Below are 24,476 nucleotides of genomic sequence, written 5' to 3' on the forward strand. Positions count from 1 at the left end.
CTGCAGTGCCACTGACAGCATTGGGGTGATTTAGCTGTGCAAGACTTGAACAAACCTGAAGAGAACCCTTTTTTCTTCTTTTGTGGTTATTTCTTGGCCGTTGCAGATATTCACTGATGAGTTAGACTTCAATGCTGAAAGAGGACGAACTTCAACCGTACAACTATAGTAGAATAAGAATCGCCTTTTCATGGAAGACATTTGACAATTACAAAATGAATGTGATCATGTGCATGTTGGCTCACTCATGGTTTACTAAGACACTTGCAAAAAACGTTATTAGTAACAGATGCATTTCTTACTAAGACAAGTCAAAATGTCCGGGGAAGAAGGCCTATTGCAGTTATGTTGACAGTAATATTGCCATGCTAAACTGAAACACACTGAGATTAAAGAATAATACACTGAATTATAACTGTTACAGTTGTCTAATTACTACAGTAATTTGTCTTAGGAACAAATGCCTCCAGGGGGATGATTGACTATACACCTTAAATGATCTTGTTAAAGAAAACTGACCCTTACGTTTGAGGGTTTTTTTTGCATTACAGCAGCTTTGTTTGATGATCAAATGATTTATTCTATCGCTTATGATGAAAGATTTCATTGACAGATTATAAATACAGTATCTAAGCAGCCAACACAAGTACAAGACATAAAAACTGACATGATTTTTTTTAATGAGAAATACACGAAACTGAAAAAATTGTACAAATTGAAATAAAATAAAAAAATTGCATTATTCTTATAATTTCTGGTACTTTTTTACATAAACTTTTCCATTATTAACCATTATCTGTTTACTTCAGAGCAGGGTCCCTCCTTTGATAATCCATAATTACACGACTGTAGTCAAGATATTTTCTGATCGTCGCCTCCCTGGTCGAGATGGGATTTGGTTCATCGGTTTGGTGGTCCATTTGTGCCTTGAACAGTCTCCCCTCCTCACAGCCTACACGGGACTGGACACATTCATCTGCAATCTACAGAGCTGGGCCTCCCCACATAATGAGGCCCTATTCTTCACACTACTATGAACAAGCACAATCAGTAATATGAATTGGTGCCCTGCCCTGGTTGTGTATCTGAAAAGAATGGGAAAGTTTCATTATAAAAATGAAATCTGGTGTTAATCATTACACTGAAATGGGAACAATGACAAGACATAAATGGGGGTCAAAAAATAACATTTCAAAGTCTGACTCACTTGAAAGTTGCTGTTGCAGCTGTCTGACCAGAGCTGCAGTCTGCTGCTGCTGTTGAGTCTGCTGCATTCCCTGGCGTGGGAACTACGACACACACACACACACACACACACACATTGTTACTATAGGGCTTTCTGACATTTTATATGTTTTAACCAGTGGCCTACCATATGTAACATTACTACCAAACATTTTACAAAATGCATACCAAGTTTTTAGCTTGATTCTGGACATTTCATTGTGAAATACTCAATAATGTGTGCAATACTCCAGGCTAATATTGCAACAATAATTCAACAGTGCAATACCCTGGTTTACCATGGAACCAATACTGTGTACAGCAAAATAGATCAATTCAGCACTATTATTGCTTAATTACTTAATCCATTATGTATTATAGTACACACATTTCTTACCTCCATATATATTGTTTCTCTTAATGTAGTATAACACATATTTTTGCATTCTTATTTGTTGTATTTTTCCATATAAAGAGTAGCTATACACTGTAGTAGATTGTACATATGTTTACATATTTCTTATCTATATTTGTTCTATATTCTCTATACATTTCTATTCTAGAGTGGGAGCAAATGTAACAAAACCCAATTTCCCCTCTTTTCAATAAAGTATTTCTGATTCTGATTTTAGGTGGCCAGTGATGTTCATTCTTTTAGTACAGCACTGTGAGACCAAACCTCTAATGGAGCATTTATGTCTGCAATTTTAACAGTTGGCTACCAACAATTTTGGTAGCCAACTTACAAGCTTTATTATGATGAAGTGCTAAACTACTAGCATTATATTTTAATGGAAAGCATACATGAACAATTCTACAATAACACTAACACATAAAAAATCAACCAAAGCAAAACCCTCTGTGACAGACAATACTACTTAAAATGTTTGCTAACATGAAACGGTGAAAATAGTCTCCTTACACTATCATCCTACCGACAACTTGACCAATGACAGTCCCCGTCACCTAGACTGGACCTACCATGGGTTGCTGGGGGGGCAGTGGCTGCATGCCCAGGCCCTGGTTCTGTTGCTGGCCTGGTGGTGGCCCCGCTGAAACCTGCTGCTGCTGCTGCTGCTGCTGCTGCTGCTGTTGTTGTTGTTGTTGTTGTGGAACTTGCTGTTGTGGAGGAACCTGCTGGGGCTGCACCTGCTGCTGCTGCTGCTGTTGCTGCTGTTGTTGTTGTTGTTGCTGCTGTTGTTGAACTTGTTGGGCTTGTTGGGCTTGTTGGGCTTGCTGCTGCTGTTGTGAAAAAGTAGGAAAGAAATAATGGTTGGTGTTTCAGGCACACACTTTATTTTTTTACGTTAATATGGATAGATGGATAAACTAATGATGATCGAGTGACGTACTCTGAGTGCTTGTTGTTGTCTGAGGTACTGCTGCTGTTGCTGTGCTGCCTGTTGCTGCTGCTGCTGTTGCTGCTGCTGCTGCTGCTGTTGTTCTGCCAGCATCGGATTGGGCCTCAAGCCTGGATGGACGCCCTGGCCTCCCATGTGACTGAGACCGTGCATGATGGGATTCTGCTGAATAGGGTGGGCAGCAAACCTGTGGTTTACAGGACAGAAAGAAGGCATATAGTTAGCAACATAGTTAAGATAAAATAAAGGACAAAAACCTTGTGATGTCAACTCTAACACAGTAAGACTGATGTAAACTTTCTACTAAGCAGCTAACAAGAAGCAGCAGCCTTCTTTGCAACATGATTCTGACCTCTGTGTGCTCTGCATATTGTGTCCGTAGCCTGGAGCCTGCTGGTGAACATAACCACTGGGCCTTTGCTGCATCTGCCTAAGAGGATCCACCACAGCTGGGTTGGCTCCAGGATGGCCTCCCTGGAAGTTTTGGTTCCCGTAGGAGGAAGGAACTATACCACCACCTTGGGACGGATGCTGCTGCATTCCCATGTGTGATCCATATGTGGTATAGCCCTGAGATATGTTCTGACAAAACAGAGACAGTGTTGATCATTAAGACAGAGGAGGAGACTATTATTGATATATTGGTAGTGTCTGAGTCAGGATTATAGAAAGGGTAACGGCTATGTGTGAGCATACAACAGTAAAGGTCTCTCTGTGTGGATGGCGAATTTAAGAAATTATCTAAAAATGGTGGCATGCTTAATGGAATCCCGTTTAAAGACGTGAACAGCCTTTTAACGTTTTTCAGCATTACTGTGTATAAATAAAGGTGCCAGATGACAAATGTATTTCTTACAAAAATAAACTTACCTGAGATGCCTGCATTGAAGTATATGGTTGGTTAGGTGTTATTTGTCTAATCTGCTGCCCTATCATGCTCTGATTCTGAAAAGAGAAACAACAAGTCAGTTAAAAGCAAAGATTCAATGTCCTCTATCGGTAGAGGATTCTGATCTTAATCCAGGTCTGTGCCATGGCAATGTGACTATTGTGTTCAGAGGTCCCTGTAGAACGAGCACCGGAGACGTCAGCAGACCTCTGATCGATCTCTGCAACGATTCTCCGTTCTGCAGGGACTATGGCTACGGAGGAGGCCAAATACTGTTCATCTGAACAGATCTGGCCACATTGCCATGACAGACCTGGATTAAAATGGGTGAAGTATCCCTTTAATGGTGATTTGAAAGCAACTTTTTGGCTCAAAATAGCCACATGATTCTTATTAAAAAATGATTTTAAATCAGCAATCAAACTGAATCAACTTTGATAATCCTTCTCCATCTTCCCAACTACTGCTTTTGGTCAACTCTACCTGGCTATAAGGGGTAGCGCGATCTGCGGACTGACTCACCAGTCTGACCTGTAGTTGCTGCCGCAGTATCTGGCCCTGTGGCATGGGTGGCTGGGGCTTATAACCCATTGGGTATTGCTTCTCCATTCCCATCATGCCAGGCATGCTTCCCTGCATACCAGGCATCATGCCTGGGTAGTTGGGTCGAGTGGGCATCATTTTGTTCATCTGTGGGTTGCGAGCTGGTCTATATGGAGGTTCTAAACCTGGACCTCCTGTGAAAACAACAATGATTCAAAGCACAATCTTAGATGGTATTTTGTTGGGAGGACAGCCCTTGTTGAGTGCTAAACCAGTGTGTCATACTGCTGCTGATGAAGACGATTATAATGAGAGAATATGCCGGGAACTGACCTGGAGGTAGAGGCTGGTTCTGTGTGTACATGCTCATGGTCTGTTGGCTGTAGGGTAACCTGCCATATGGGTGGTTCTGCATCAGCTCAGGTGGCATACTAGTCCCATAGGTCACACCACCGGGTGTACGGTTCACATAGTCCTAGTGAGAAGAAGGGGGAAATATATACATTTGAAATTCTGATTGTAGCAACGTATATCCTGAAAACAAACATATAAAGAATGCCTGTTAGTTAAATCCCAAATTCTAAACATAACTGACCTCTGTTTTGGCAGAAGGAGTTTTCTTCTTCTTTGTGGATTTTTTCTTGTTTGTGTCAGAGGGCACAGCAGGAACACTCTTCTCTGGCTTCACTGCCTCCATCATCTTCTTCTCTGGTTCCTGGGAGACAGGGGTCAGAGGTTCCTCCTCTTCAGGGGGCAGAGGGAGCGGCTCCAGGTAATAGCTGCGAGGTTTGGGCTTCAGGTGGGTGTGGTAGAGCAGAAAACGCTGCTGCTCCTCAAATTTGGTGACCTTGCGGTCCACGCGCACTGTGCCGAACCAGCCCCAGGAGAGAGGGGCGGAGTGTTTGAGACCCTCAAAGACATCCCAGGGAGAAATCTTCTGCTTGGTTGATACTTGAAGGCCCTGATGGAACAGAGACAAAGCACTGCAAAGATCAGCATGTGCAGATAATGCTGACCTCTATTTATTTCAAGATTGTTAAAGATATAATACTGATGGTTTATGGCGATCTGGTTTCCTGTAGCTTAACCATTTCTCTTTAAAAGCTGCATTATTTTTCTCCCACTCAATTACTTCATATTGTGGTACAACATAAGGATCTGATTTTGAAGGTACAGTATGAGCAATCCTGGTTTGACTCTACTACAAATCATACTGAAATGTGTGTAACTTTGCAGGTTGGTGTCAAGTTACATCAGTGTGTGAGAAACTAAACTACGTACCTCTTTCTCAAATCCAGCGATCTTGTTGCCCTTTGTGTCTATTAGTGAGCCCTGAGGTTCACAGGTTATGACATCCCGGGTTTGCTTGGGCAGTGGCAGAAGTTGCCGAACCTTTTCCAAACTTTCTGACTGCCGATCCCCGAGCTCTTTCTGTGGAAATAAAATGGGTACCGTAAATGTTAATGAAAAGCCTCTCTTTACAAGGACCAGGTCTTTTGCCTCATTTTCAAATGTGCATATTATTCCAAATTGTTAGTTTCATGTTGAGTAATCAGATGTAGTTAAATGCACAATATCTCATTTTCTGCAGCCAGGGGTCTCTCAATCCAAATAATTACAAAATAATTATCTGCAGAGGTCACCTCCTCTCCAAAATCGGACACAGTGATTAAAACACTGAAAAAAAGCAATTTCTCGTTTCTCCGACGCTGTTCGGAAGACACAGGACATCTCATCTGCTGCTAACATTTGCTCAGTTTTTTCTTTTTATAATAGACGGCTGATGACTGAAATCATTTATCCGGTTAAAATATGTACTCAAAAATGACTCAAGATCTAAAGTGTGTTTTAAAAATGTGGCTTAAAACTTGACAGAAAGTCAATTAATGACAGCTTCTGGCAGACAACCATATTGCTGATTCATGCTCAAAGGGGATATGAGGCCACTGACATGCAACCAAATGTACTATTACCTAGATTTCTATTATTTTGTAAAGTGGTGGAAATATTTCACATTTATAATAATTAAACGCTACAACATAAATAAGCACAACAGAACCAAGTTTACAACTTCTTTAGACACAAGGTGAGAAAGTTGTGCCGTTCTTACCCTGAGCTTCTTGACCAGGTTCATATAGGCTCTCTTATTCTCCTCCATGCTGCCCTGAGAGATACTGGACATGTCAGCAGCCAGTGTGCCATTAATCAGCACGCTCAACATGTCCAACACCGTTGTGAAGAGCTCACTGTTGGAGAGAAGCAAACATAAGAGCCAGGCAGATAAAGTGACTGATAATTGTAAGTGTCCATTTAGAGGACTAATGTGTGAAATGAGAATTTGTCTTTTGTCAACACTCACTTATTGGACTGCATGTCCACTGTGCCGCTGCTGATGATGTCAAGGAGTAGTACCGCCCACTCAGTGGTCTGCTGAGTGCTACGCTGCACCGTATCAAACATGCCACCCACCTTGTTCGGAGAGGAACAGATACTGTTAGGCCTCAATCAGAATTTTTAGTTGAAGACGCTCTGATAAGACAAAGCATTTTGTAGCTGTGACTTATTTTAATTCTTGCTCGTCACCCACCGAATCACCCGTCCTCAGCCTAACCATTAGTTTGCTGTGAAATTAAATTACGTTATACGACTTTCTGCACCTAGTTGTGTTCTTTTCAACGCAAGGCCTTCAGGGCGCTCCTGAAAAAACAAGAGGTGCATGAAGGGGAAAAACCTGAGGTGCTTAGCAAAACAAAAGCAGTGAGCAAAACGCTTCACTCCAATTGAAAGTAATTACAAAAAGTCACCCCAGGCTGCTGAAAGACGCTTTGTCTGGTCAGGGTCTAGGTCTCCTCATACCATGTTTAATCAAACCCAATGTTGGATCTGAAATAGTAGTAGCAGTGAATATTTTAGATGAGGCTCATTTCTGGTCTTACATAATATATGCAACATAGTGCTGGTCCTCTGTCATAAAAATCAAGAACTGAAAGTCACAACTTTCACCTCCAAGGGCACAACGCTATCTACAGGTAGGCTTTGCAGGGATGCTTTGGTGTAAAGTAGGATGTGGTGATCAAGAAGTTCTTACAAGATTCAGTCGTAGTTTCAGAGCTTCATGCATCATTTGCTTTGCCTTGCAGTCATCCTGGTACTGGTCTTCTCTCCAGTTGGTAACAATCTGCTGCACTTGGCTGTAGAGGGAGGTGAGGAGGCCTTCCCTCTGTTCATCCTGGCCCTTTAAGCAGGTTAGCACCAAAGACAAGAATGGCTGCTGGCTCAGCAGAGACATACTGAGAAGGGGGAAAAAAATGAATAGCAAAGAAATCCTGTTTAGACGGCTGGCTAATTTACTTTGTGCATCTTCCATAACCAGTGAGAGTGGTACAAAAAAATGCCCATTCTGCTATACAGTTTGTCAGACACGAGCAAAGGATTTCCACCTTGTAGAACTACCAGAGTAAATAGAATTTGTCCCAGTATCTCAGATATATGTCACTTACCTTTTCTGTTTCTGCCTGTCCCTTTCTTTGCGTGAAGAAGAGCCCAGGTGCTGTCCTTTCTCCAGCTCCTCACCTGCTGCCTTCAGTACATGGCCCTGAACTGAGGTGGGCAGCTTGGCTATCAACGGAGCCACCAACCACACACCTGACCGCTCTGAAGAGCTGCAGCACCCAGTGCAAATGAAAAATGTTAGAAGAGGAAAAAAATAACAAAATAACAGATAACACATGTTTATTTAACAGAAGAAGGTATACTTTATTAAGACCACAAGGGGAAATTTTCACATACATGTCCAAATACCCACGATTGCTACAGGGTTACTGTTTGAGCCTTAAAATATGTACTTTAATATGTATACCTACAAAATTCAATGCAAAGAAAACCATGTGAGAAAAAGCTCTTAGAAGAGACAAAAAGATACACACCTTAAAATTGGCTTCATCTTGGTGGCGGTGCTGTTGTTGTTGGATGCGGAGCCACCTTGTGCCGCTGCTCCATTCCCTGAGGGGTTACTGTTCATCTCAGCTGACTTCTGAAACACCTCTATTGTGGCCTTGGCTATGTTCTCCAAGAGCGAATATAGCTCCTGTTGGAAAATAAATTAGGTACATTCAGATTCATTTGAAAAACAGACAACACATTTATATTTTGTTACATGCACTAAAAACAGCAACTTGCATTGTTTGTGCTCTGTTTGATCATCAGCTGCAGCTCAAGGGACGACTGTCTCATCGTCCATTGGTCCATGTTCTATGAAAGAGAAAAGAATAGTTAATCATGTATGGTTTTCCTTTTTCTTGTCAAAAGCTAGTTATGAGTGTTATGAGTATGCACAAATCATTGTATTAGTTATTTCCTTAATCATTAATTCAGCCTGAGGAGGGCAGCAAAACCTCACAGCTCTGATTCAAGAAAGACAACTTAATAGAAGATTCATTTCAAAGGTATTATTACTTTTGAGAAAATAATGAAAGAAGGTTAAAGCCTACCTACTTCTTCTGAAAACAAACTCATGTTGTATGCATGACTTGAACTAAAGAATCTTCACTGACTCAAAAACTAGTTGATTCTCTGACACAAACAAAAAGACTGACGTAAATTTGAAACACTATGTGAGTTTCTGTGCATTCTCTACCTGTAGGATGCGTTTGATGCGCTGTCTCTGAGGGTTGTCCCCATCATCGCTGTCCAGCTGGCGATGTGGATAGCAAATGAGCTGTAGTAGCCGTTGGGCCTGAATGTTTACCAGAACTGGGTCCTGGAGGGCGCTGCTGTCTTCAGACAGAGACTTCAGACAGCGTTCTCCAACCCATTCCTGCAAGACAGAACAAGAGGAAAAGCAGGGGAGGCAGGAAAAAGTGGCAGAGTGGGAAATGTGACAGAGGTCAACAACTTTAGGGATCCTAAAGCTTAAAGACACGTATCATAGACTCATGAGTCATGCAAAACAAGCTTTACTAAAGCTGGGTGGGTGGTGATGAAAACAAGGCATTTCTCAGAAATAGAACTGCACATGCCACAGGCTTGCCGGGTAGAAAATGTGTTTGAAGTCTCAGAGCATGTCCAGCCCTCTGGGCTACTGCCAGCTCTCTCCCTGGCCTTTGCATCTATGTGGTATAAGTGACATCTGGTACAGAAAATGATCTCATTCGCGCCTTTTATGCATCTTTGGCTTACTGCAATTATAATTAGCTCAGAAACGGAGCACATATTGTAAGCAAAAATAGAAACTTGTTGTTGTACAAAATTGTTTATGTGATTTCCCACAAAAGCTTTCAGGCAGAAAAGACAACACTGGCGATTATACTGAACTTGAAAGGAAACCATGCATGCATAGCTCTGTGGGGTATGAAGCCATTTGTCTCAGGTGCATCAATTAGTTTTCTCAGTCCCTTCATTTCCAAATTACACATGCTTTCAAACCATTTTTAGATCACACCCTCACCTGCTGGCAGATGGTCTTCAAAACATACTTTGCATATACATCCAAGCTGGCTGTTTCTATGGAAACATTGCGCCCCTCAGATATGTCGTCGAGGCCAGCTGGGTGTGACAGTCCTGATCCTCTTAGCTCAGCATCACCTAAAACAACAAGGAAAGATCAGTGAAAGCAGCCATCAGTGATCCCATACTTGAAGCAACTGAGACTAAGGATAAGCAGAACACCTGACTTTACCCTGATCGTCAGTTTTGAAACCACAATTTGTGGGACAGGGTAAACTTATTGATATGACAGCACCGCAAAGTCTCTTACCCAGCATAAAGACAGCTTTGAGGACAGCAAATACTGCTCCGACAACTATACTGTTCTGAGAAGCAGCGAGAAGGTGGCGATCACAGGAAGACCGGATACCAACTGAGGATTTATCTGCAATCCAAACACCAGAAATAAGGTCAAAAAAACCCTCACAATTTCCACAAATGGGCAGAAACATGAATGTGTTGAAATCATGGTAAAAGGTTTTTCGTTGTGTTTTACCTGACTTCACACCATCTTGGGGGACAGGGTTGCGCTGTGGCGTCTTGAAAAGGTGCAACAGAATCCTGCAGGTGAGTCTGGCTCCTGGCTCAGAGTCTTGCTCACTGCAGGCTGAAGAGAAGTTCGGACACATGCATTAGTTGGAGATAAATTTCGTCACATCACATAACAGGTTCACATTTTGTTGGATAAGCTACACAAGCTTGGTAGACTTCTCATCAGTCAGGGTGAAGTGGAATTTTCATAGAGCTGTGTGTGAGAGAGAGGGAGTGTGAACAAAGCATTTACAACAAGCGAAAGCTGTTGGCATTTGGCATGTGTAGTTGTGTATAAAATGAGCCAAACCCGAACAAACAGCACGGCTGAATGGAGCTTTGTCTCCAAGCTGGGAGAAAAAAAAATTAACAGCGGGGAGAGGAAAGCACTTCCCTGGCAAGTGCACAAAAAGCACCGAGGCTTCATAGATCCAGATCAAATACGCTGTGTTAACTCTACTCTCTGATAGAAGTAATGCATTATACAGCCTGGTGTTGCTTCCTACAAGCCAAGATCCAATGTTCTGCTCACTCATTAACAGAAAGCCTAATGGCAGTGAGATGATGCTTGAAAGGTGGATGACATGAAGCACACTGGTGAAGCTGTATCTCAGATAGAAGCAACTAAAGTGAGGGTCTTTGTGGACAAAGTTTAAAAAAGGCACACAACAGCAGATAGTTATATCCCAGGGTGGACTTAGAAATATAAAGTAGCTTTGACCAATTTAAATAAGGATTTGATTAAACAATATATATCCACATATTGAGTCAGCTCTAAGACCATGTGATGACTCAGAATGCAAGATAAAGAAGACTAAAGTGGGAGATAAAGGGAGGAAATCAATGTGCATTGTGTTTTGTTCCCACTGTGCCTCTCTTTTATTAAGTACTTTTTATTTTATCTTTATCGATTTTTAATTCATTATTTATTTAATTTTGAAAAAATGTTCCCCTTTTTTTATTAATTTGTTTTTTTTTTTGCTTATTTTATTGTTCCATATACATATACATACATGACTCAATTTGGCCAACCAGCAGAGATATCTTAACAGTTAAGATTAAATCGTATTGAGAAATTTCCACCAGTTTTCATTCAGTTTAAAATTACATCAGATGAACACATTTGAAACTTGGTGAGTGGTGTCGTTGAACAGGGCTGAGATGAAATAATCCTTACCTGCATTGAGGAGAGATGGAATGGCCACACAGCGAACCAGGTCTTCTAGGAGTAGGCACTGTCTAGCAATGAGAATGGCTACGAAGGTTGCCAGGGAATCATGGAAGGACAAATCGCTAACCTGAAAGGTGTGAGTTCAGAGATCCGCTTTATAATTAATGCAGGGAAATGAGAATATATATAATATTATAATAGGAATTATATTAGAACTAAAATAAAGGCAGACAAATAGTTTAAGTAAAAACATATTTGGCTGAAATCATTATAGCGCTGATATCATTTAACCAGAGTTTACAAGTGAATAATGTTAAGAGTTGAAGGCATAGTTCAGAGTATAGGTGCAATAATTACTCCTACAGCAGGGAATTCCATTAAATCCAGCTTAAGAGTTATGAAACCACAACTTACATCTACATTACACAGCAAGTCATTGAAGCCACAGTTGCCATTGTTAGAGGAGCAGCAGAGAGCCTTGAGGATGCCGAGCCACTCTGCACTAAGGGAGCGACAATACGCCGTCAGCTCTGCACACAGGATCCCGATGTCGTTTACCCTGAAAACACATTACATGATGTGAAACGACAGTCCAAAAAAAAAGGGTAGAAAATAGTAGCAGTCTGAGCCATACACACACACGCATCCCAATCATAACAAAAGCATCACACCTCTCGGGGTCTCTGTGGTCCACACACACATCCATGAGCACATTACAGACAAAGCTGTAGCGGTTGGCTGGGCTGTCGTTGAGGATCTTTCCCACCATGGAGTGGTTGAAGTTGTTGGCCGACGGGTTGGCAATGGCCTCCATCATGAACACAGGATCCCAAAGCATGTTGGATTCTGAAGGGTCGATATTGCAGTAGATGGAGTTTTTCACTTTGGAGCAGAACTCACTGAGAAGGAACATAAAAGAGAGGATAAGAGGGAATGTGGGTACATTTGGTGATGGCTGTTAAGTGAACACAACTGCTGGATTTTCCTCATTGATAAGACAGAGTTTATTGTCATCATCTTTATACAGTGCAGTGAAGTTCATAGACAGACTAAATTGTGTTCCCCTAGCCCCGGTGAAAACAAAAGAATGAACAAAGGTACCTAAGCTGCAAAAAATTACAAAACCCCATACAAATAAGAAACAAGAGAAGGTACTAACATATAGAGCAGTAACAAATATGAAGCGCAATAACAGAGAAATATAAATGCAAGTAGTTTACATAGGGAGCATAAATAAATGACTCAGTATTTATATCAATTACATTTTTCACTATTTGACACGTGCCCTTCTCAAAAAGAAGACAGCTATCCTTGTAGGACTAGTCTCAGAGCTAAATATAACGTAAACCATTCATTTTTAATTAAGTGAAGATTTATTTCTACCTGAAGATCTCTCCAAATTTGTTCTTGAGGTGACTGCAGGATGTGTAGAGGTCATACAGGTAGGCCAAGATACAGCGCTCAGCAGAGGAACAGTCTGCCGGGTTCACACCCGATTTCACCACAATGCGTAAGCTGAAAACACATTTACACACATGATTCAACTGCAGCTCCTTCCGCTACATGGAAAGGAAAAAGACTGACACTGCTCTCAACAGTCGGCTAACTTAGTTAGTGTTTTCTGTCTAAGCACCAGTTTTACATTTAATAACATTTAGTTTAAATATAGGCTTTGTGTAAGCTTTCTTCATCTTCAACACTTAAGGCATTTAGCCAATGCTAATAAAGATTCATTCATCTCTTTACCATGGTTAACATGCCTTTAGGGCTGCAATTAAATTTTTACAAAACCAAACCATACCAGTCCCAGATTTGGGCCACCAGTTAAAATCTAAACTATTTTTTTGAGATTTTGAGGTCTTTATCCTGTTGCCACACATCAAAGCTTGTAAGTAACATACCCATCAAAAACTTGCGCAGTCTGTTCAGGATTGAGAATCAGGCAGGAATGGTACCTCCTCAGCACAGCTACTATACAGAGACAAAGGCCGGTGGTGTAGCTGCCCACCAGGCTGGATGACTTCAGCAGCAGCTCGGCTTCTACCAGACTCAACTCATTCAGCAGCTACAAAAAACACACACACACAAACACACAGTCAATGGGTTTTAATTTACCATGATGAATGAAAAAAGATGTATCCTCGTTATATAACACGAGTGATGAAGTTGCCCGTACCTGAATAGCAAAGTCTATGAGGCCACTAATGTTGAGAGAGTACTCCATGAGGTCAAAGATGAACTGAATGTGCTGGACGAGGGGCAGGTGGTAAGACATCCCTAAGGCAAAGCTGGTGATCTGTTCCAGCACATTTCGGGACACCTGCACACAAACAAAACATCAGACATCATTAATATGGTTATTATTAATTATTACAGCACTGGTCCTGACAACGGGTTGCAACACAGACTGGCTACATTTAAAACAAGCAGAAACATTCAAGCAATGTCACAGTATGTTGTCATCCACAGGAATTTTGTTGTTTGAAGGAGACAAAACAGGACAAATTAAGGTAAAAACAACCAAAAGGGAGTTTGTCTTACAGTCATAGAGCCTGGAACAAATATCCCTCACCCAGATGACTGATTACAAAACATGTTTTCCATTAACTGATTCAATTCAAGCGTGGAATCAAATTATATTTGATGTATTTGCTTCACTTTAATGGGTGTAGTTACCAGTACATGCTCGTTTCCACATTTTGGGAAATACACTAATTTGCGCTGTGAGTCAGATGAGAACATATACCAATCTCTGTCTGAGATGCAGACAGCAGGTGATTAGCTGAGCTTAGCATAAAGACTGGAACAACTAGCCAGGTACAGTGACTTAATTGAGTCTCCACAACCAGACTCTATGCTGGTACTGTTCGTGGCGGCCATAAAACCAAATCGTCTCTTCAAATCCTCTTCTCGCAGATAGAGAAGAGACAGAAGAGAAATGTATCATATTAGCTTTAGAGTTGCTGGTAGAGTTGTTACCTTTAGAAAGAACAAGGCTAGCTGTTTCCTCCTTTTTTTCAGTCTGTATGCTAAGCTAAGCTAAGCTAAGGTCTCTATCTCCTGTGTGGACAGATATGAGAGTGCTATCAATGTTCCCATCTAAATCTCTGCAAGAAAGTGAACAAAATGAAAAAACTACTCCTTTAATACAAATATGGGTGCTAACACAAGCATAATACTATTAGAAACGTGTTCTTATATATAAAACTAACTATTACATGACTAAACAGGGTGGCTATTTTTGAATCTGTATTGTTCCACAGAGACTTGAACTTCAACATTATTTTCAATCGCAGTGATTCAGATATGTATTATGGACAGTATTGAATCCAGGATCAACTGCATTCTCCGTTACAACCTCTACTACTGAGAAATCTAAATACATTATGTTCTGCTGTGTTTTTAAGTGACAGTCACCTGAGTGCATTATACATTCAAATTGAACTCATACACTTCACAAGAGAAATCAAAATCTATTCAAATCACATTTGCATTCAAATGAGTCACCTTGGGACGTCTTCTGTTTTAAGCTGCTGAAGGTATTTGCATTAATAAACCTGTGGCTGGTGCCCACATAATTTTTTTTTTCCTACATGCTTTGAAACATAAGACACATGAGGACTTGAAAGAATCAGGTCTAACCTGGGAGGTGACTTGGTGCTGGTCAAAGTGGGAGAGGTGCTGGAATTTAGAGAAGATATCTTCTGCAGTAGGAAAGGCCTCCGGCTTACTCCTCTTCCTCTTTTGTCCTTCCTCCCCCCCTGCGTAATAAGGAGAGAGAGGAGAATGAAAAAAAACTCATAACTGGTCAGCTGTATTTTTTCAAGACTGCAGAACAGGCCAGCCGTGAAATCGAGTTTAGCCAATGGTCTTTTATCTTATTTCCAGTCTCCTTCGATTTGAAGACAGCGCTGTGAAGGCATTTTAAAGAAAAAGAAGTGCACTTTTCATTTAAACACCACTGTGAGCTGAAGGTCATCAGTGTGTGATAATGTGACACTCCAATCTATGCAATTATAATGCGGAAAACCTTAAATCACTTTAATAAGGTCACACGAATCTGAAATAAAGTGGCTGTGAACAGATGAGAGCTGTTAGCATAGAAATTGTGTGGCAAGAAGATTGAGTGATGCAAACCTCCTATGGATTGATAAAGAACAAAAGAAAAGCTTGTTCTCTTATGAAGGGTAGAGGAAAGGGAATACAAATGAAATGTATTCACAGGGGGAGAGTTATCAGGATGATAACAGCTGGAACGACCACAGTGGGAAAGCCTTCATGTGGACGATGTTTTACAAACATTCAAGCATGACAGCGCTCCTGTGTTCCGGGTAAAACATTATCCCTTTCATGTCGTTTTTCCTGAGAGGTGCAGGAGGGAAAAAGCCAGTCAATAAACTAGGGACACATATCAAAACTTCAAAGCAATTCCACAGTCAACATTTCCATTATTAAACATGAAAAGTAGGGGAAATGAGACCTTAAATGGCAGTTTTCTGCCAGACAAACAGCATGCCTGCAGCTAAGGTAATGCAAAACATAAGTCAATAGATGATACAAGACATTAAGCTATCAGTCAAAAGCTGATAAAATTGAGAAACACAGTTACCTGTTTCGGCTGTGCTTTTGCGGTTCAGCACCTTCAAGATGTCTTTGGTAATTTTCTTGATGGTGTGTCTCGCCTCATCTCTCAGTTTGCCCACACCGTAGAGGACCACTAACCGCTGGTTGCACTCATGGCTGGCGCTCTCCTCCTAAAGGCAATGATAAAAAAGGTCCTCATGAACTGGATGCACCTGATAACCTCAGCAGCGTAGCAGGACAAGGGACAGATGGGACAAGGTCTGACATTTACTCTCATTTGCTTTAGAATTTTAAGATCTGGGTTTCCAGCATTGAAAAATCTAGACACTTCAAATATACAAATATTAAGAAAACAAAATTGGAGCCTAAATCGGTAAAGTCGCCTCTTATGATCTGGGTATCCAGCATTGAAAAATCTAGACACTTCAAATATACAAATATTAAGAAAACAAAATTGGAGCCTAAATCGGTAAAGTCGCCTCTTATGAGCAGATGATTTATAGCAGTACTAATAGGTGGGGCAAATACATGTTTTGTATATCTAAGCTTAAAGAACAGGGACTGTCCTCTGTTCAGGTTAGTAGCACAACATAGGCCTTTACATTACCTGAATTGTTTTACCTGGAAAGTCTGGCATTCTTAGAGCTCTGGGGACGTTTGGTGTTTTGTTTTTCTTCTCAGTCTTTGTCTTTATTTAATTTTGTGCGTCTCTTTTAAGAATATATTTTCTATATATTTTTCAATGTAAGAGTGTGGACACAGTGTGGATGAAATGAAGGAATATTTTGTATTTAGGTTTTCAGGTTTTTCAGAGAAGAAAGAATCTCCTAAGCCTGCCTGTGTGGCATTAATGTTATCATGACACTGTGATTTGAACTACTTCTCCCCCTCCATCATCAGTCTTTGTTGTTGCAAGTTTCCAGCACATAGACACATGGCGTCATTGTCATGTAATGAGCAACTGTCAGGAAAACATGCCGGCAATGATATCGTTAAAAAGAATTTATAAGCTCAGGGGCACACATTCCAGTTCAGATTCCAGTTTGTTTTAGCTTCTCGATTCCCATCCCTAGTAGACACGCTGGAGTCAATCAGCCTTATAAAAACACAGAATAGTCCTTTTCTGTGATTTCTTTTAAAATGCCAAACTGTGAGTTCACTTACCTGAGGAATAGGGAAGTGAGTAGCATACTGAATGTGGCGAGGTTGCTCATACAGTTGTGGGAAGGCGGGGTCCATGCCCTTGTCTTTACAGCCGGCCTTGCTGTCCTGCTCTGGAGCTGGCTTCTCAGGAGAGGGGCTCCCCTTAGACTCACAGTGCATGGGAGGAGAGAACATCTGCAAGGCAAATTAAATGACTTCACCCAAGGATACATGAGGAATTATAGTAATGAAAAAAATATAACTTGATTTCAAACAATATTTTTGAAGGCATTATGGAAGGGAATACAAAGTGTTAAAGGATTTATGTACCTCATCAAAATTAGCACTGGAGTTGTGATCGATTTCCATCGACTCTGACAGACCGGTATCCTGTTGTACAAGCAATAACCTCATGTTACCCTTTTGCACCATGCTCTTGAACAAATGACTCATCACACTCCACAACACCAACACCAACAACAGATGCCTCCAACATGCCTCCATCTTGACACTGCTGCCTGCCTCCTGCTCCTTGCGTTCTGATTCATCTGAAGGCTCATCACTGGGGGAACGCGGGCGCGGCAGATGGGAGTCGGAGGCCAGGTCACCACGGGAAATGAGTGTGCACATGTAGATGTTGTGGGAAAAAACGTCATGACGGATTAACTCGCAGAAAAGCAGGACCAAGTTGGAGAACTCCACACGTTCACTTTCATTGCCAGGCTCTGCTGCAGAGGGGAAAAAGGGGATTTGAATAATTTAATACCAGGTTTCCCTTGCCAAATCATTTATAATACATACGCACTGGGTAATGAAATAAGAGGCAAATGCAAAAGGATATAAAATTCATTCAATATCAGATCAAGATCAAGTTGATACATTATAGAATCACAGCCTCAGGAAAAAAAACAGAAAGAGACGCACTCAGTGTGGGGGCCTGAGTATCGAGGAACTGTAGCAGCACATCCTGAAAGACTGGTAGCGTGGCAGCTGAGAGGGAGCCGGATGACACAGAGCCTTTCTCGTCCACAACCTCTGACTCACCACACCTCTGCAAACAAATACACATCAGAGAAGCGACACACAGCAAACAGTTTTTCAGCGCTGAATGTAGAAAACCAATTTCCAAGCTTTTCTCAGTCGACACGATCTTAGAGTTTGTCTCCTGATGTCACTACAGAGACTACAGAATATGAATTGTCCAGCCTAATATTAATTTAGAGATCATGAACTCGGCGTCAGTCAGCCCCAGACTCAGATGAGGAGTCACCAAAACCTAGAGACTAGCAGACATATCAGAATGGTAAATGTTGTAAGTATCTTTTATTTGTTTATGTTGTTTGTTAGCTTAAAACTGGCAGTGACTGAGACAGCAACAACGATAATGTTTCGCTTTCTGTACCGAGATCTGCCCTGCGCTGGAGGTTTCAGTTCTCTTTGATGGCTTTTGCATATTGCACAGAGATTGGTTCACGGATTAGGATTAGCAACGTTCCTAATCAAGCTTGCCCCGGATACAGTTGAATCTCAGTTTTCACGGAAGTGCACAGATAACTCCTCCTTCAGGAGAGGAATATGAAAACACCTCTCTAGTGGCAAACCTTTCTCAGATACAAGTCACTATAGCCAAGGTCAGATATTTTTTAAGAAAAACACAAGAAAAACACATGGAGGAGTGGAGGAGTTTGAGTTCTTTAAAAGATACGAACACAATCAACATGGTGGCCAAGGTAATGCAGACCCCGCCTCTGAACCACCAGAGGAGCACAGGAGGTGACAGAGTAAAAGACTGCAGTCAAGCCAACCGTCTGTCACATCTCCATTGTCAAACCAGCTGCCGCTAAAATTGGAGTGCGCCCGTATTCTGACCTTTATGGCAAATGCATTGAAACGGCCCAGGATACACATGTGACTTTGCGTACTTTTCAAAATACGGAGACAAGTAGACATACTGTATATGGAAATAAGATCAATTGGGTTAAATTCACAGGAAGTATAAAACATGTTACCTGTGTCCCATATTAGTTAAGAAATACCACTAAATTGTGAGGGAAATTACTTTATTATTTGATTTGAGACAGTTGATCTCAGGAAACACTGCAGAGTCTAGACCATTATGTTGGGAGATAAATGTGCAGAACATATGACTGATCTATTGAAGAAAACTAAATGTAGAAACATTTTTTTGGGTGGAACTGGTTTAGCGGATCACTACTAAACAGTTAGTTCGGAGCTGTGGAAAACAAGAGACAGAAACATGTGGTAGGAACTCACTGAGGGTGAAGGGTGTGTCTCTTACCTCGGCTTCTATTTCAGCCTGTCTCTTTTCCAGCAGCTTGGCCACCACCATGGCCCTGTGTCTGCCAGAACGTTTACAGCACACGGCCCATTCACAAAGCAAGGTCACCACCGCGTCATCATCTGGTGACATCTGGACAGAAACATGCGTTCAGAGACAGTACGGCTAAAAATAGAAGCTTGTGGCCACATTTTATAATCTACTGATCAGTTATCACATGGTATCAGCACAGCAGAACAAAATCCAACTTTTAAATCAACTTCACAGCTCAAAGTGATCATGTAACATTGATTTTTAATATACCATTTATTTATATCTCTGGATTTATAGGTTTTTTTTCATGCTTGACACAAATAGAGGTGTGAGGACAATCGATCCTTACCTCATGGCCGTCTTTACTCTGACCTGACCCAAATATTCGGTTGTACAGAGAATCCAGTGAGTTGTTGAAATCAGACTTCTCAAAACTGTGGTTGTCTAAAACCTCCAGGGTGTGAAGAACCCTCCCAATGGTGAACCCTGGCAAAAGATTAAAGAAATCATCTCAAACACTGACGTTGCAGCTGTAAACAGGTCTTTGCAGAGACAAGGAAACCATTTTCTGACCTGCTGTTGTCTCCTGACACTTGTCAAAGGACCACCTGAACTCCACCGCCTGGCCTCGCTCCTTTACTTGCTCCTCGATTTCTCTCAACTTTGTACGAACCTATGGTGATAGAAACGGTCAAGTCACATAAAATCAACGAATGAGAAAACAACCATGAAGCCTTTGTGCTGTAAACACACATTTACAACTCAGAAATGTCAGAAACTTTTAAAAAACAAAAGATAACTTTAGTTTAACAAGGCAAAAACATCCATACTTCTAGCTTTTGAGTTCAGACTTCTTTTAAACTACAGTTTCCTAATGTGAGTCATTTTATTTCTACAATGGAGAAATTAATGTGTGTGTTTGTTTTTAAGGCAGAACTAGTTTGAAAGCTGCTGGAAATCCTGAAGGAAGTATTTCAAACCAATTTAATCTAAACCCATCGTGTTCTATATTGTGTTACATGTAGATATTAGCTGTTATTCCTTGCTTAAGTTGAGGCACAAATAAACTTTGGGACATTGTTATACGTCCAAGTATAGTACTTTAAATTAAATATATATGAATGCATGTAACTAGGTATAAGTGAACACATATTTGAATGTGTTTTTAAGAGTGTATGTACGTACTGTAGGCATGGTTAATAACTGAATACATGACGCTATTAGAATACAGAAAAGGGTAATCTAAACCGTTAACATAATAGCAATGTGACTTAATTATCAGCAGGATCACAATTATAATAAAGGTATACTGCTGTAGCCATAGGTTAGGAGTTATATTAATTTAATTACGAAGGGAATAAAATAAGAGTCTGAGCCAAGATAACTCTTTATTGACTCCCATATTGTCAAGGCGATATATTACAGCTACACTACTTCCGTTTTCTACCTTTCACAATAAAAGCACTTGAGGCAACTCAACAAAATAACTCACACTACCAAGTACATGCGCAAACATAACAGCACTTGAGGTCTACAGGCTATTGCCTGAATCTGCTAAATAAAAAGTATGTTTTTCTCAATAAAAACACTGTGCAGAGGACACAATTTTAATGCTAAAAATGCTCCCTGTTTTCTTTTCGGTTATATTGTTCTGTTGTATTATAAAAGTGTGTATTAAGTCTAATTAAAAGTCATTTTATCAATATTTATTTTCTCTTGACTTTATTTGGATATTTGGACAGAAGAGGTTACTGACTAGTAGTTAACAGGTTATTTGCAATAGTATTGGAATACATTTTTAAAGTCCTAACCCTGTGTTCATGTTGGTGTAGTAGTATACAGTATGTGTGTTTTTTTTGTCTCCTTTCATTTATTGGCTCTGTATTGTAAACTTTTGAAAAAAACTACTCTAGGCTCTAAAAAGCCTAGAGTTTGCAGGTATGGAGGTACCTGCTGTGTGAAGGCAGCATTGCCCCCTGGCATTGGTAAGCTGGACGGAGCGATGGGCAGGAGGTCAAGAGGTGAACCAGTTTTGTTTCTGCTGTCTGTTAGAGAGTAATGCCACACCAGAGCACTGGGACAACACAACACTATGCTCTAATGTGACAATAACAAGACACAAATAACAGAGGAAGAAAATTACAATTAATAAGTGCAGAAGTTTAAATAATACATTTTATATTCTATGTATCAATTATGTATCAGTCAAAACTGAGCACATAATACCTGTAGCATGCAGCTGAGCCCGAACACCAGAGGCCTGTGCTGAGGGCAGATGTAGAAGTCTGTGAAAGCTGTCTGGGGCTGGTTCCCTCCTGCTGGCTGCGAGGTCGGGGTAGGGGGCAGGGCGTTACCTTGCTGCGTCAACATGCCGTGGGCTGGATGCCCTCCTGTGCCGGGGCCCAGGCTCCCGTCACTTAGCAACAGGTTGAGGCGGCGTGTGCAGAAGTAAGCCAGTCTCCGTGACAAGTAAGCTGACTGTACAAATTCCCCCGAGTACTGCAGGACAGAGGAAAGATTCACAGCATTACCCAAAGCACTCAGTGTCCATTAGCATCAGTCAACTTTGGAAATAGAAACAAGATGAGGGGCTGTGGACCCCGATTGGCCTCTGTCAGCAAAGGTTCACAGCACCAAAGCGCTCTAGAAGAAGGCACACTACTGGTTCATGATAAATTGTTGACAGCTGTAGAAGCCTGCCAACGCATCAAGTGTGTGTGACAATGTACAGCTGTATGAATGTTAAGCAGGACTGCATGTTTCCTAGAAGCAATTATCCAAAGCATGAGTGATGATGTGAGGCAGAGGTTTTCAAATGATATTAAATGGAGGTAAACCTGTAGTAAAAGCGGCAGGAGAAGTCTGAGGAGCTCATCTTCACCAGGTCGGACCTTCTCAAAACACTCCAGCACCCATGTCAGGAACTCATGTCTGTCCAACATACCATCCTGAACACACAAACCAAACAAAAGAGAATGTTAATATCAAGTAGATGAACAGAATAATTACATTGTTTAATCTGGAGACTAGAATTAATTAGAATTATTAATTAATGCAAAGAATCATTGTTTGAAAAAGGGCTGGGCGATAAGGCCAAGATCTTCCATCCCTGTATAGGTCAGTCCAAAAATCTTTTTTTTATATTATTATTAACACAGATACATACATACCTACACAAACATATTGCAAATAATAATACTATAAAAAAGGAAAAAAACAAACAAACAAGAAAACAATCAAAAAACAAACAAAAGCAAAACAAAAGGAGAGAAACAGACCATATCTTAATAAATATATATTAGGATCTAGCATGTTTTATGGTAGTATTATTAAAAACCTAAGTGCAAAATAAATATCACATTAAAGAATCAGAACATAAAGCGACATCAAAATATGCTTTGCCCCCCGTTTTTTTGACATTGTAATACAAACGATGTAGAAACGTATACACAACAGACATTTTTATATTGTTCATTTATATATATATATATATATATATATATATATATATATATATATATATACAGTATATATATATAGCTCTATCAATCTAGAGCTAGCTCTATCAATCTAGAGCTAGCCCTAGATTGATATATGCACTTTCTTCACTTCACTGACTCATCTAGGAAAACAATCCAGAAGTAGTGTTGGGGAACCTAATCAGCGAATCCATTACTAACTTACAATAACGTATTTTTCTGACCTGAAACATGAACATGGCGAGCTTCTCGTTGTATTCCCACTGCTTCATGGCCGTCTCCACATCAGCAGGAGTGGCTGGTAGAGGTGAGCTGCAGCCTTGACTTGGAAACTGTCTGTAAAACTCTGCCACCTTCTGAAGCTGCTCCCACAGGTACTTAGTAATAATCTGAGTCCATTCTGCACAAATAAACACAAGAATGCATCTTAAAGCAACAGAAATTGAATAAAAGGCAGAACAAGAGATCTTATCATCCCTCAAAAGAAAGCATATTATTTTTCATTCTAGCTAAAATGGCATATGGCATGAAACATATTTCAAAACAGATATATCAAGCAGAAACAGCAACTACGGATGCACTGATCCATTACTAATATCAAGAAGCTAGATCCAGTACTAGTGACAATGGGGCCAATTTATTCAAATCAATTCTACGTTTATATACTAGCGACAACAACCAAACACACGCTGCTTTACCATTGATGAACAACGTCACTTGCTCACCTATACAAGGATCGATCACGTGTCTCTTCTTGACTTTAGTTTCTGTGATGGCTGCGTGATACGCACAGGTCATCTTGATCATCCATGCTGAACGCATGACAGGTACTGAGTACTTGGCCAAGTATCCAAAAACCTCCTCCTTTTTGCTAAAGATTGGAACCTGTGACAAAGACATTTCATGTGTCAGTAATGGTCAGTGAAACAATGCAAACAGTCTACAGAATATTTAAGAAGAACAATACGAACGACAAGAAAAAAAAAAGTCATTTATTACAATGTTTTTGCATCACAAGAGTAAGAGTAATCACTTTTTTCTAAGCAGCTGACAGTTTAACAGACAAGTCGAAAATGCTAAATAAAAACCATATGTAAATCTTATTCATTGCGTGTACATGTTACTTCTAAATTGTGTAAAAACAGGCTACAGAAGTCTGTTACAGTAAAATAAACATTTTAGCTGGATGGTATTTCCTTTCTTTTCTGTTTTAAAAATGAATACACTGGAGAAACTCTATGCATGAAGTCCATAATTTCAATTTCAATATCTGCTATGTTTTCCTGATGTTACTTCTTCTGTGGTCTGAATGAAGTACTGGAGAAGAAAGTTGCATCTGGTGTACTTCGGGAAAAGTGATCTGTGAAAGTCATCAATGAACACAGTTAGAAAACATAGTTAATTATAGTGAGAAATCAATAAAATATGTAACAATGCAAACAGGATTAAAAAGAAAAAACAAACTACAGTGTAATTGTAAATGATAAAGGGCTGTCGTATATTTATGAATAGCAAGCGCACCTTTAACTTTATCTGACGTATTCAGTATTTAAGACCAATTTTCTGCCCCTTGTGAGTGCACTTACAGAGAAAACTATTTGTTGTGAGCGACTTAAAAAACACCTCACCAGACAATCTATAAATAATAGATTCCCCAGTTCAAAAGAATACAAACAGAACACACAGCAATAAAAACGGTTTCCACTAACAAACAATGGCATTCGTTGTGTTTTGG

At 40.4% G+C, this 24,476-nt stretch overlaps 1 protein-coding gene across 2 annotated transcripts in view; it reads right to left on the reverse strand.

Moving 5' to 3' along the window:
* Positions 1-663: 663 nt before the first annotated feature.
* Positions 664-24,476, reverse strand: part of med12 (mediator complex subunit 12) — a 27,218-nt gene continuing 3,405 nt past the window's right edge. Inside the window, exons 4-43 of one of the 2 annotated variants that reach the window (XM_083914705.1) lie at positions 23,467-23,626; positions 22,966-23,141; positions 22,100-22,210; positions 21,489-21,761; positions 21,213-21,359; positions 19,836-19,935; positions 19,612-19,748; positions 19,230-19,361; positions 17,855-17,981; positions 17,429-17,655; positions 17,261-17,320; positions 16,952-17,125; positions 15,813-15,957; positions 14,846-14,964; positions 13,380-13,523; positions 13,105-13,268; positions 12,587-12,718; positions 11,875-12,102; positions 11,618-11,762; positions 11,210-11,330; positions 9,998-10,108; positions 9,773-9,886; positions 9,464-9,600; positions 8,654-8,833; positions 8,197-8,268; positions 7,944-8,104; positions 7,518-7,679; positions 7,106-7,307; positions 6,377-6,486; positions 6,128-6,263; positions 5,299-5,448; positions 4,613-4,978; positions 4,351-4,492; positions 3,997-4,211; positions 3,456-3,530; positions 2,938-3,167; positions 2,577-2,772; positions 2,206-2,466; positions 1,208-1,289; positions 664-1,085 (exon numbers count right to left, since the gene is read on the reverse strand). In XM_083914705.1, the coding sequence (XP_083770831.1) occupies positions 1,048-1,085; positions 1,208-1,289; positions 2,206-2,466; positions 2,577-2,772; positions 2,938-3,167; positions 3,456-3,530; positions 3,997-4,211; positions 4,351-4,492; positions 4,613-4,978; positions 5,299-5,448; positions 6,128-6,263; positions 6,377-6,486; positions 7,106-7,307; positions 7,518-7,679; positions 7,944-8,104; positions 8,197-8,268; positions 8,654-8,833; positions 9,464-9,600; positions 9,773-9,886; positions 9,998-10,108; positions 11,210-11,330; positions 11,618-11,762; positions 11,875-12,102; positions 12,587-12,718; positions 13,105-13,268; positions 13,380-13,523; positions 14,846-14,964; positions 15,813-15,957; positions 16,952-17,125; positions 17,261-17,320; positions 17,429-17,655; positions 17,855-17,981; positions 19,230-19,361; positions 19,612-19,748; positions 19,836-19,935; positions 21,213-21,359; positions 21,489-21,761; positions 22,100-22,210; positions 22,966-23,141; positions 23,467-23,626 (6,162 nt within the window). In that variant the 3' untranslated portion in view covers positions 664-1,047. Of the gene's footprint in view, positions 1,086-1,207; positions 1,290-2,205; positions 2,467-2,576; positions 2,773-2,937; positions 3,168-3,455; positions 3,531-3,996; positions 4,212-4,350; positions 4,493-4,612; positions 4,979-5,298; positions 5,449-6,127; positions 6,264-6,376; positions 6,487-7,105; positions 7,308-7,517; positions 7,680-7,943; positions 8,105-8,196; positions 8,269-8,653; positions 8,834-9,463; positions 9,601-9,772; positions 9,887-9,997; positions 10,109-11,209; positions 11,331-11,617; positions 11,763-11,874; positions 12,103-12,586; positions 12,719-13,104; positions 13,269-13,379; positions 13,524-14,845; positions 14,965-15,812; positions 15,958-16,951; positions 17,126-17,260; positions 17,321-17,428; positions 17,659-17,854; positions 17,982-19,229; positions 19,362-19,611; positions 19,749-19,835; positions 19,936-21,212; positions 21,360-21,488; positions 21,762-22,099; positions 22,211-22,965; positions 23,142-23,466; positions 23,627-24,476 lie in introns of both variants that reach the window. The other variant, XM_083914704.1, reaches the window with a different exon arrangement.

This window comes from Echiichthys vipera (genome assembly GCF_963691815.1).
Source record: "Echiichthys vipera genome assembly, chromosome: 6".
Taxonomy (NCBI): Eukaryota; Metazoa; Chordata; class Actinopteri; order Perciformes; family Trachinidae; genus Echiichthys; species Echiichthys vipera.